At 35.3% G+C, this 12,499-nt stretch overlaps 1 protein-coding gene across 8 annotated transcripts in view; it reads right to left on the bottom strand.

The window, feature by feature from the left end:
• The window catches only part of TLL1 (tolloid like 1), a 136,736-nt gene that overhangs the window by 67,441 nt on the left and 56,796 nt on the right, over positions 1-12,499 (bottom strand). For 6 of the 8 annotated variants that reach the window (XR_007376166.1, XR_007376167.1, XR_007376168.1 and 3 more), the window contains exons 2-5: positions 11,778-11,888; positions 7,850-7,930; positions 5,925-6,077; positions 4,255-4,372 (exon numbers count right to left, since the gene is read on the bottom strand). Coding sequence is in view for 5 of the 8 variants with exons in the window: in XM_048940998.1 (XP_048796955.1) it covers positions 4,255-4,372; positions 5,925-6,077; positions 7,850-7,930; positions 11,778-11,888 (463 nt within the window). In the remaining 3 variants the exon portion in view is untranslated. The remainder of the gene's footprint in view (positions 1-4,254; positions 4,373-5,924; positions 6,078-7,849; positions 7,931-11,777; positions 11,889-12,499) is intronic. The other 2 variants (XM_048941001.1, XM_048941003.1) reach the window with 1 other exon arrangement.

The raw sequence follows: 12,499 nt of genomic DNA, 5'->3' as shown, positions 1-12,499 counted from the left end.
GCAAGAACCAATCCAACACACACAAAAAAAGTTTATTGAGGATGATCTGAAGCATTTCTCTTCCCATACTAGTGATCGTGCACCTTTCAGAGCAGGTAAACTTTCTACAAGCTAAAAATGCTGCAAAAGTATATGTAAGGTAACGACCCTACCTATTTTGCCAACTTAAGCCTGCAGTGTGTATTAATATTGTAGCAACTTAAAAGAAAAGAAAGTTAAAACATACAGAAGCCTTTCATTCTACAACATTTACAGAAGAACATGAAAGAGATTTGATTTTTCTGTATCTCAGACAGCTTTGTCAAATACTCAAACCTGAGGGTACAGTACTGATGGCAGTAAGTTATCTCAAGTTTGTCACAAGAAGTAATTAAGTCTTCTGATGGAGAAAAAAAGTTACCACAAAGTCAGATCAAAGGCACGCTGAAGTACTAGAGCAATATGACTAACCGTTCTTTTCTCTTTCCTTATTATTTTTTGTCTCACTATATAAAAAGAAGCCTGAACTTTTAGTCAGAACTTTTATTATGAGCATGTGAATAGAGGCCAGTCAAGTTTGCTGCCCCCCCCTTTTTTTTTTGGCTTCGCAGACAGAGAAATATACTATCTTCAGTTTCTATCTGATAGGCAGAAACACGAGCATGAAGAAGACAAACATTGTTTGGAATCTGCTTACAGAAGAGATTTTTTTACTTGCTTTAATCAGCTATCTGCATCAGAATTTGTTTTAGCATATATTAACTCCAACATATGCTGCTTTGGTAGAAAAATCACAAGCAACAATACAGTATTCTTACTTTCACATTTGCAGCTAATGGGTACAAATGACTACTATAATTTTAAAAATTCAAACTAGTTCAGAAACATCTTTTCAATAATTAACTGCTCTCAAAATCATAAAAAATACATCATGACAAGTAATTGCAGTTTTAAGACTGTAGAAAACGAAACTGTGATGGAGATGATGGAGTGATGGATAAGAGGCCTCTAGCCATAAAGACTTTAATTTTCTTTCCACATAAAGCTCATAAGTAAACTACAGAAATCTATTACAAAAGGGAGTATGAAGTTCATTGAAAGAATACATCTATACAAAATAAAAACTGATAATACGATCTTTAAACTTGCAGTCTGAGAAAAGACTGCTAAACGCAATGAAAATAAGCCTGGAGCTGACAATGACTTGAACAGATTGGAGAGATATAAAAAAGGAAATATAGCATTATCAAGTCCAGAATGTCCAGTCCAGTCCAGAAATGTGCAAAAGGTGATGCGTGCTGAGTATGGAACTGGTGACCGAGTATCAGGGCTGTGGAAAGAACTAAGGAGTGTAATGGCAGTTATGTCCCAGGCAACTAAAAGTCAAAGGTGGGAGGCGTTGAGAAGCAGATCGTGGAGATACCTAAGAGAACAGAGGGATTTCAAAACATGAACTAGATCTAGCGCTGGCTGAGCAGAAGTAATGACTCATCTGGACAAGTGTGTCCTTTTCTGGGTTCTCAGTTTCAAGAAAGATGTGGAGTAGTCAAAAAAGCATTTCAAAAGAGAATGACAAGGTGATCAAAGTCCTAGAAAAAATGACTTGGCAGGAAAGCTTAAACGATTTGGACATTTTGTAGCCTAAACAAAAACGGAACCGAGGGCGGACATAATGAGAGTCTCAAAGAATATGACAAAGTCCTTTAAAAAAAAAAAAAAAAAAAAAAAAAAAGGAATAATTTGTTTTCTGTGGTCATGGTGAGACGGAAAAGTTGATGAGCTTCAACTGCAGCAACAAATCCCTATTTTTGTTATGACCAAAACTATTGCCACCAACATCCTTAAATTCTTATTTTAAGGATACTGAAGCAACATATTTCCTAGCAGGCTGTGAAGTATTCATTTCACATGTTTTTAGAAACAAGTTAGACAAGCAAATTTCAAGAACATCATAGATACAGCTGTTTCCATCTTAAGGGTGCTCAGCTATTTTTGCAGTCCTGTAGGTTTACGATAACAAAAACTTCTCTCACCCATTGTTAAAATGCAAACTCTCAACTGTAGAAAGCTCGTGTTTCTACCTCTGATAACTAATTCCTCTATTTCAAAGATGCTTTTTTTTCATCACGGCCTTCCTGGGCAGAGCTTCCCATGAACTGCTGCAAGAAGTAATGCATTATGCTCCTTCAAAATATCCTTGAAGTTTGCAAAGGCTCAAAGGCACTTCAGTTGTTAGTGTACTATCACCACCATTTGAGACGTCTGCAGACAGATATTGCCATGTGAACCTCCACATATATGGCTGTGTCCACTTTCTGTTTCATTAGATATGCTATGTTTTGACTAGGTGCTCTTTCTGGCAGGGTTTATCACTTCATTTTTATTTCAGACAGTGCAGAGTATAATGAAGTTTCCCTCATCTGTGAATGTTAACTACCATGGTACTACTAACAATAATGATACAATGTGCTAACAAATCAACACAGCAGGCTGCTATGGGAAAGCACAGGGATTCATTTCAATGTGACTAGCCATGAGGCAGAAGGTGTTTGCAGATGGTTTGGTGTCACTTCTGTCTATTTTCTTTCCATGGAAAACAGCAGCATTGTATGCAAGTGGTGAGTGCATAGTAGTTTCTATTCACCCAGAGAAGACGTACTCTTATTTATCTGGCACTTTCTGAAACAATCAGAACTCAAAAAAGGTCCTTCTGTTTAGCTTAGGCTTTTCCTCACTGGCAGCCACACTTTCCCTTGTTCTTAATCCTAGAACTGTCACAGACTTCATTAAGTGTTTGCTGTATGGAAAGCATCCGTCAATAAAACACTGATGGCAAAGGATAATGGTGACTTTGAACACAGATGCTGAGTATACTCTTGCTTTCTGATCTGAATTTGTTATAATCCAGCCTACATCACTTCATAGTGACTTCATCTTATGAAGCACGAGCCAATCAATGAAGTCGTAGTATTTACCTTTCATTTACAGAGACCTCTGTTTCATATATCCATACTTCTCTTCCCAACATGCCTGTGAATATTTATCTCTTCCACATTCTCTGTTTAAGTTCACATTGCTTTCTGCATCAGCAAGAGCAGGCAGGCAGCATTATTATTCTTTACTTCCTGATTTTTTCCAACTATTTGTAAGTATTCTCTATCTTATGAGTTGCACTGCTAACTAAGTAATAATAGCCATGCTGGTTGAGAACAGAAGTCCATTTAATTTGTCGGTTTGTAACAGGGTTCTACAGCACAAGAATACGAAAGACCAAGTACGAGCATTCCCCCAGAATACGTTCCCACATTGCAAGTATCTAAGGCTCAGAGAAGAATGTATGCTTAAAATATCCCTGACACACATGTAAACTTATGGACTGTTGTAAAGTACATGCAGGATCATACCTACAATATAAGGAGATTCCAAAACTTCCCTTCGCAACCTTAGACTCCAAAACTTATGAAGTAGCCATGAAAAGTGCTCATTGATCAAAAAGTCAGCAAGACAGACAGCTTCTCCCTTTGGAGCCTACGTCCCCAGCAGAAGCAGACTATCGTAACTACAGTATTTCCACATGTAGTGAGTTTTCCCCTCAGAAAACAAACATGGTGCTCACAGGCAGTTCACTGATCACTATATTAAATCGAGATTTCTGAGTGCAATAAATAACAAACGTAACTGGCAGACACATTTGACAGCAGAAATATCTGAGGATGGAAAGTGATTGACTGAAAGCTAGGCTGATGAATGACAAAACCTGTTTCGTTCATTTTCACGTGTTAGTGATCTGGGAGAAGGAATTGTGAAAAGGTTATAAAAGTTTCCTGATTAAATAAATCTGAGCAACGACAGTCAATGCAATGAAAGATAAGACCTTAATTACAATTAAGCACAATTAAGCTGGAAAAAGAATAGGGATAGGTGTTTGTACTTGATCCAGCAGAGAACATGCAATACGGACAAAATATCAAATAAACAGGCAATTAGCCTTAAGCACATTTAGAACAATGTATGTGAACACTGAAAGTATGACAAAGTCAACTATAATGTCTCATCTATGTTTACCTAGTAAGTTTTATTTAGCAATATCTGAGAGGCATAACTTCAATAATCACTACTTTCAATTAACCTACAGCCAAGTTGAACAGATGCATTGCTTAAACACAGTAACTATTCACTTCCCTACAAAGTAGCTATTCACTAACAACTGCAAAGCTGAGGAATATGTCCAAACACAGAAAGTGTGACTATCTGTGAACATACAGACGCACTTACCCACAAGGTCGGTATGTAAATACAATGTAACTTTCTTCATCACTTCTTTCAATAAATGTAACACACGTGTACTTTTCCCAGTGTCGCATCGCCTGTTTGAACATGGCGCGCTGTGTGCCTGCAAGAATTGCATGACATGAAATAAGAGACTTTTCCAACTTTAGTCTTCAAATCTGGAGACTGATTTAACATCAGCACACCAAACAAAGCATCTGCCTTTAATAACGTTGTCTCGAGCAGGGACCAATTTCCATTTCCTTCCATGCAAACCTTTCAGAAATCAAATTATTCACCAAAAGGGGAAAAATGTATTTTGTTACTATACAAAGCATACCTAGATACTTGTTTTAAAAAGAGAAACGCATTCAGAAACAGCCTAGATGCAGAAAAAGCCAAGCCAGGTCTCACAGAGCTCAAGGCCCTGTGCATGCTGGCTGCCCACACAATGCTGCAGGTAGCATGGCAAAGCAATTTCATTGCCTAATAAAAGACAAGGCTTGTTAACTTAGAGGCAGTACCTGAGAATATTGTTGCTGAGCTAGAAATCCACAAAGAACTGTACTCAGCACGAATTTGCTGGCAGAAATATATCCATCTTGCATTCTCTCAAAGCTACATTCCAGCAGAGAGTGGATGGATAACTTGGGGCATGGGTGATGTCTGCTTGTTTTTAAAATGCTTTAAGTTAAAGACAACAAAATCTCAAAGTTCTTAAAAACGATGAGTTCAAACTATGCCATGATCCTAAGAATTGAGGGTTATTTCATCCTGTATCGCCCTTTTATCATTAAGTAATGTTCATCAAGCTTTAAAACTTACCTTTACGAAAAAGTAAAACGTTCAGCATGTAAATCTTTTACTTAGTTTACAAACATTCCTCCAAAAGATTGCTATCCAAAAACAAAGCTACGTACTCTGTAAATACCCAGACTAAAAGTTTTAATAGAACAGTTTGGAAAGGTCTCTGATTTCTTACATGCATACAACATGTGTGAATCTGCATGTTTCTTTAGGCTTCCTGTATTACTGGGCACAGTAAGATGCTGCTATGTATTGTTTTCCACCCGTCTTCGTTTTTCTCTACATTCCTTTTTGCTTTAAATTACTGATTATATCCACACTGATACTGATCCACTTATATTTTTCAGGAATGATAAATGTTCTAATTTTTTTCTAATTTTCCATGCTAAGAACTACATATAAATATTGAAGCCAGCTTTTTCTTATTGACATGTGTAGTAATCAGGTATCCATTTGAAAGCCAAATCGAGGAATTACAAAACACATCTAAGTCATTTAATTGCGTTACATCAGTTTAGCAAAATACATGTCCCACTAGTTAATTCTGTTATATTCTTAAACTAAATAAACATCCTTTTTTTTTAATTAATAAAAATAAATTTCAATACATTCTGTTATTTAGGGTCCTGAAAACAAACATATAACAGAAGAAACATCAAACAAACAGACTTCCTTATCTAAAACAAACCTAATATCTTTATTACGCCACTTGCCCTTGGGAACAATTCATTAAAGGACGGCTAACGTTTTCAAAGCAGATGTACTCCTGGCCTGAACTTGCAGAAATCTTTCCATAGTGTGACTTTACTGTAAATGAATAAATAAAAATAAACCATATTCTTTCTCCCTATATAAAGCTGAAAACTTACCAGTGAAATTTCCACCTATTACGTATGGAATGACACCCCCTGGCCATATTCTCTCTGTTCGTGATGTAGCAGCTCTGGGAAATCTGTTCTTCTCGTTTTTCCCTGAGAATTTCACTGTGGTTCTTCCTTTAGAAGTATTATTTTGCTCCAAGCCTGTAACGACAAAACACTAATTGAGATCATTAAAAAGAAAAAAAGAATGGAAAAATAAAGAGAGAACCATTACTGAATAATTATTTTCCACGATGTCAAAGTCATATTATTACTTCTATATGTACTTTATCAACAATCTATTACTACTCGTTTTTACAGGAAGTGCTTGAAATGGCGTGTCTAAACCTTCAACTTCGAAAGGTATCTACAGTAACAATTTAAGCACACAAGCTTACTGACTGACAGGAACACTGTCTGCATAATTGCACCAAACAATAACAACAACAACAACAACAACAACAACAATAATAATAATAATACACTTCCTTGTGTCTTTTATTTGCTGTTGTTGTTGTTTTGGTTTGGGTTATTTTTCGTTGTTTGTTTGTTTTGTTTTAAGAAAGTTTGGATTTCTCCAGCAGGGGAGAAAAGGCAGACCCCAAGTAATCATCACATTTACTGTCCCTTTCAATTTTATTCCTGGATCTGGAAAAAAATCAAGTGCATGGCTGTTCCTAGAGCAATGGACAGAAAGAAGTCCATTACAGTGGCTTTTGTTATCATGAACTGTCTGGAAAAATAGACAAATTATTTGCAAAGTAAACTGTAAACTTATGGAAAAAGTCACAGTTAATTTTTCCCTCTGATCTCCGTTACTTGCACCTAATGCTAATAGCCACAACATTCTCAGATGGAAATATAACTTTCAGTTTCATAATAACCCTATAACACTTCAGGATGTCAACACGTATTTTTCACAAATGAGCTTCTGCATCCCTGTGGATAAGCATTACTCATGGCTGTAAGTTGGAAGATCAATAAAAGCCTACTATTTTGAGAGATTATCTATCATCCTTCCTGTTACAGGTAAATATCTCCTATATCAGTTGAAATTTACTGTGACTACAAAAAGCTATAAGGACAGTGAGACAGGTACTTGCATGCCATAATTAAGTTAGCTTTTCTCTTCTGATGCAATCTGTAAGTTAGTAATGGGTATCAGTGAAGATGATTAAAATGAATCACTTATGCCAAGTTGCATATATGAAAGGTAACAAGCTCTTATGCAGTATGGAAACGTCATAAAAATGAAGACTGTATACCAACAAATTACAGAAAAGTCAGAGTGTTATGGTTAATCTTACAAGACATACACTGATGCATGCAGACACACTGTAGTGTGATTAAAATGCAGTTTTACATATTTTCTTTTGAGAAGTTGACATTCCATGACACTAAAATGACATCTTCTTGTATGAAATACGGCAAATGCACTTGGCCAGTATTAATGGAGATTCACTGATATTGCGTGCTGAATTCAACTGCATTCACACTGACAGAAGGATGATGTGTTTATTTAGTGCAACACACCATAAAAGCTTCAAATTGTGTGACTCATCACAGTGCCCCAAACGGATCCAGAGAAAAAGTAATACATTAGCAGCTATCTATCACATTCCTCAAGTACTGAGCAGACATTGTATTGATAAAAGTAGTACGTGTAAATGTGAATATAACCATGCTAAGTAGCTAAGGAAATCTTAATATGAAAAGTAAAAGCACATTTTAACTTCAAGATCTTAAACTAGAAACAGACCTCTAAGAAAATGTGATGAAGAGCTGATCTCTTCATTAGAATTGTCACACTGTTTAAAGTTTGCTTATGCCAACAGTAATACAGAGACACTTCAGTACATTAAAGCATTGTAATCATTAATGCTTATGTTACATCATCATATCAAGCAACCTCATAATTTAAACAGTAAATATACCAGAGCCAAATCTTCTTATCCTTTCTATAAGCTGATAGAGGGCACCTCGCTTTTTTGACATCCCATGCTCTCCAAAGCCACCTTTAAAGACAAAAGAAAAAAAGAAAGAATTTAGAAAAATTAAGAACATGGAAACAGACCTACAGCAACTACATAGCCAGAGGAGACCAGGAAGTATCCTTCAGAAAGTGCTATGTGTCTTTAAGGAAGATTAACATTCCTGAATGACTTGCCTACAAATTCTCGAGTATCCTCGACAATGAAGCAAGAAGACATTTTTAGCTGAAATTTTTTTCTAAAATGCATTCCAGAATGTAAGCCAGCATGTCTTTGTTACTCAGACAAGTCACGGTAATTACATCATTTAATTCTTATTTGGAGCTTTTTCTTCTTTCTGGTGACACTGAGATTCTCTGAGCTGCATTGATAGACGGCTACAAGCCCTACTGTCACAAAAGTTTATTAAATGGATGCCATAATCTTCCCATTTGAAGGAAAAAGGTAAAAGGAAACATCCAAAGTTTCATCTTCGGAAAAACAAACCAGAACAAAAAAAAACAAAAAAAAAACAACCACTTTAATATGTCTAATTATACCATGCAAGTTTTGGCTTTCTTTGTCAACATGAATTGTGCAATGGACTCTCAGAGACTTTCAAATGTCACATGCTGGCGTTTACTGCTATAAGACCTTACAGGCATATGTGTGTGTCATTTTGGTAATCAATGAGCAATAAGAAATCAACTAATAGTTTATTTTAACATGTCATGTTACTTCAAGAAATGTACAACATTTCTGAATCGAGCACGTTCATCAGATGCATGTCACAAGCCACCTTCACATCTAATTATGCTGTGGTTGCAAGTGGTTTTGAAAATACAATTAAGCTCAAAGAAAGAGCACTGATAACACCACACAGGCCAATAAATCCTCAGAATTGTTAAGAAGGCTTTGAGATTTTTCTATGTTTGTAATAGGTTATATTTAACAATCAATAACTGTCACAGAACAAGAGAATTTTCAAACTACTTGTACAACAACAGAAGTCAGATAGAAACAAAGAGACCACCAAAATATCCAACCACCACAGAACAGACCTTTCCACATTTCCCATTAAACGTTTCAGTACATATGTGGAAAATATATTTCTTAAGAGGCAACTTAAAATCCTACCATATAAGGCTAGTGAGTCCATGGGCTGCTCAGTGAATAACAATGTGCCTAATTATTTGGATTACACTGTCACATAGCTGCTAGCTCTCTGGAGACAAATTTTCCAAATTGTTTTAAGCATTTTAGATAGATGAGGTAATAGTTCAACACATTCCTTCCCAACAAGTTATAAGGTTAACTGTAATATACAGTAAAGAGAATGTAACCGTTTCATTGCTTCTATCGGTCGTTATTAATGCAACTGCTTCTCGTGTTAACATATATACCATAAAAATGCAAAGAGTCCCAACAAATATAAAATAAACATTGTAAAAAAAATAGTAACCTTAATGTAGCAGAAAAAGACTCCATTACTCACTGAAAGAAACTACTATTCTAATTTATTTCTAAAAAAAATAATTCAAGTATCATCACTTTGATAACACAGCCTGCATAATCCAATTAGTGGGAAGAAAAATGGAAGAAGTATCTTACATAACTAGTCTGGCTTATATTATGATTTACAGTCTTGCCAAACTGCAGTCTAAATATATATATATATTTCTTTATTTCAATCATATTTGTAGCATTTTTTTGCACTTGTAATAGTATACACAGCAATGCTGCAATCTTTGCTCTTGCTTCTATTCACAGTAATGAATGTATTATATATTGCATGACTAAAATAAGATGCTCAGAGTAAGTATGTGATCTTGCAAATCCATACTATAATTCTCACCAAAATGATTAGTCACAAAACATAGATCAAAGCCTGTTAGCTCAGGATTTTAATTAGTAGTTGCAATGAAAAATGCAACTCTCCAATTCTATCTTGATAGTTTATGCCCAAGCACTTAACTCTTCTAAACGATGTCATTTGTATTTTTGAGAGATCAACAACAGAATAACAAGAAGGAAATCATTCTTGTAATTAATTGTCCCTGCATCTGTAAGGAAGATAAACCGTTAATTTATTTCGTATCTCAACCTTCCATTTCCAAGTCACCATCTAATATTAATAAGCCAGTTGTAAGTAATGTACAGCTAAACTCCAACGTATGCATCAAGATGTGCTGAATTTATATGTGATATTTTTCCAAAACAAACAAACAAACAAACAAGACTTCTACTCTGTTTCAAAAAAAAAAATCAAGATTGCTGAGTGCTCATTGAGAACGGGTACAAAAACAGTACTTTCAGCAGAGTTTGTTCTCCAAGTCCATTTTCCACTGATTATTTCCCTTGCATTGATTCCTCTTGCACAGTAAGGGTAGGCAAATTTGATCCAGCTGCATTAGTAACCCTCAGTAGGACAACTCACTATCCTAAATAAGATACTGTGTTGACTGGCAAAGATAATGAGCAAACCTCAACACAGGTAAGTAAAGAAAATAAAATACATAATGTGAAACAGTATAAAAACAGCTTAGATCAATATACTTTGACAACAAAACAAAAGAGAGAGAGAGAAAATAGAGAGAGAGAGAAAATAGAGATCTTTGGAGTTAAAAGGGAAAGATGTAGAAGTAAAAGGAAGATCAGCAGGCCAAAGAAATCACTTGACTGAGTGCACTTTCAGGGGAAATGACTGACCTCACTGTCTACACTGTCAGCAAATCTAGGGGCTGAAATATTTTCAAAGTCAATTAAAAGTATTTTGTTAGAGAGGGAAGGGGAGAAGGAAACCATGGACAATTAACATTTTCAAACCCAGTCTTGATCTAGAAAAGAAACAAGTGGTACTAAAGGGATGTGAAGTAAATTTTCAGGATATTAAAACAATATTGTCTAACTATGTCTAACTAATGAACAGCTGAACTACCCTATTTGTGTTGATATGGAGAAGTTAAAATGAAAAATGCTTCTTTTGTCTGGTGAATTCCTTTCCGGTCATTCCTCAAAATGATCCCTATTTTCTAATATTAGGAATCATCAAGGTAAAGAGCAGTTGAGTTCATCAACACAGCGAACATGAGTAATGAAAAACAAATTTCGGCTATACAAATATAGATTCTTTACTATGCATAAATATTTGATTTCACACCTTTCCCACTTTGATTTTTTTTAGTACCATATTCTGAAAGCTTACCCATTTTTGAGTTTACAAATCACAGCATGATAGTGTGGCTATTTTCAGATGTGAGGTAGGCAGATATTTAGACATGGACTATTTTTTCAGACACACACATACATATATTTAGAAGAGAATAATATCTCTTTATCTGTCTCTCTGAAAATTAATCAGATTATGGTGTCTGGCACTAAGGCGCCACGTGTGACAAGGCAAACGATAGCAAGGATAACAGTGTTCTTGTGTAGCCTCTGGTGTGTAGATTTAACAACAACAAAAACAACAAAAGGTGCTGCTGTAATTCTAGAATCCCAGTCTCACCTCCAGGATTCCACATGCTTTTTTCCAAAGGGCATCTCAGCTGCACTATCAGGAACTTGCAGTTGAAAGTAAAGCTTTGCACAGCTTCCTTTCCCACATTACTACCTGCAGAGAGGACTGGCAGAGATTCCTCCCAGTTTCTGCTCTTTGGTTCAACAAGTTGTTTCACTCTTTGTTTGCTTTTTAAGCAAGAAATTCAGGAATACAATTAAACTTTCCCCTTTTGACTTAACTAAAACCAATTCATATTCGTTGCCGAGTATCTTTTCAAACTGTAAATGAAACTAATATTAATGACAAAGTTTTAAGACAGTGACTGCCTCCTATTTAGAAGTAAATAAAAGGAAAAAAAATAAGTTAAAAAGCAAACTTGAAATATCATACCTGTGTTATGGCCAAGTCTTTCATTGGAGTGCTGCGTAAGGTCAATTGTCCTGTCAATTTGAAAGATTTTTAAGTCTTCATCATCTAAGGCAATATCTCCCCAAAAGACAGCTTTAAATAAAAAAGAGCTCAATTTAATTAAAGAATTTATTGTGACATCAAAACCAATCTGAAGACTATATTGCCAGGTTACAAACCTTAGGAAAATACATGACAAATATACAATTATGCTACGTACTTTTGTGCACTGATTTTTATTTTAAACAAAGAAAGAAAACTATAAAAAGACAAATCATTTGTTTCAGTATTCTCAAATTTTTACAGGCTAATTTCTTTACTAATTGCATAAATGCCATCATATAAACGTAACATTAATCAGGTAATAAATTTTCACCATGTCTAATGATTTGTACGCATAAATACAGCAGAGGAGACTAAGAACCACTGAAAGACATAAACATTCAAATTACAAAGCAACAAAATGAACAAAACCGAAAGAACACAAGCTTTATTTTTCCTAACATCCTCCTGAAAATGAAACACAAGTCATTCTCAACACTCCAATTAATTTCTTTATCACATTTCGTTTGCATCAGAGAATTGATATGTTTTCCATTGTCCTCTTGGTTGATTTCTATGCTGTCCTTCCATGTTTAATCTCACTATAAGGATTCCTTCAAATACTTTACTTTTCAAAACCCCATTCCTCTTCATCTTTTTTT

This window comes from Lagopus muta, chromosome 4 (genome assembly GCF_023343835.1).
Source record: "Lagopus muta isolate bLagMut1 chromosome 4, bLagMut1 primary, whole genome shotgun sequence".
Classification (NCBI taxonomy): domain Eukaryota; kingdom Metazoa; phylum Chordata; class Aves; order Galliformes; family Phasianidae; genus Lagopus; species Lagopus muta.
This window is presented reverse-complemented; position numbering and strand designations above follow the sequence as displayed.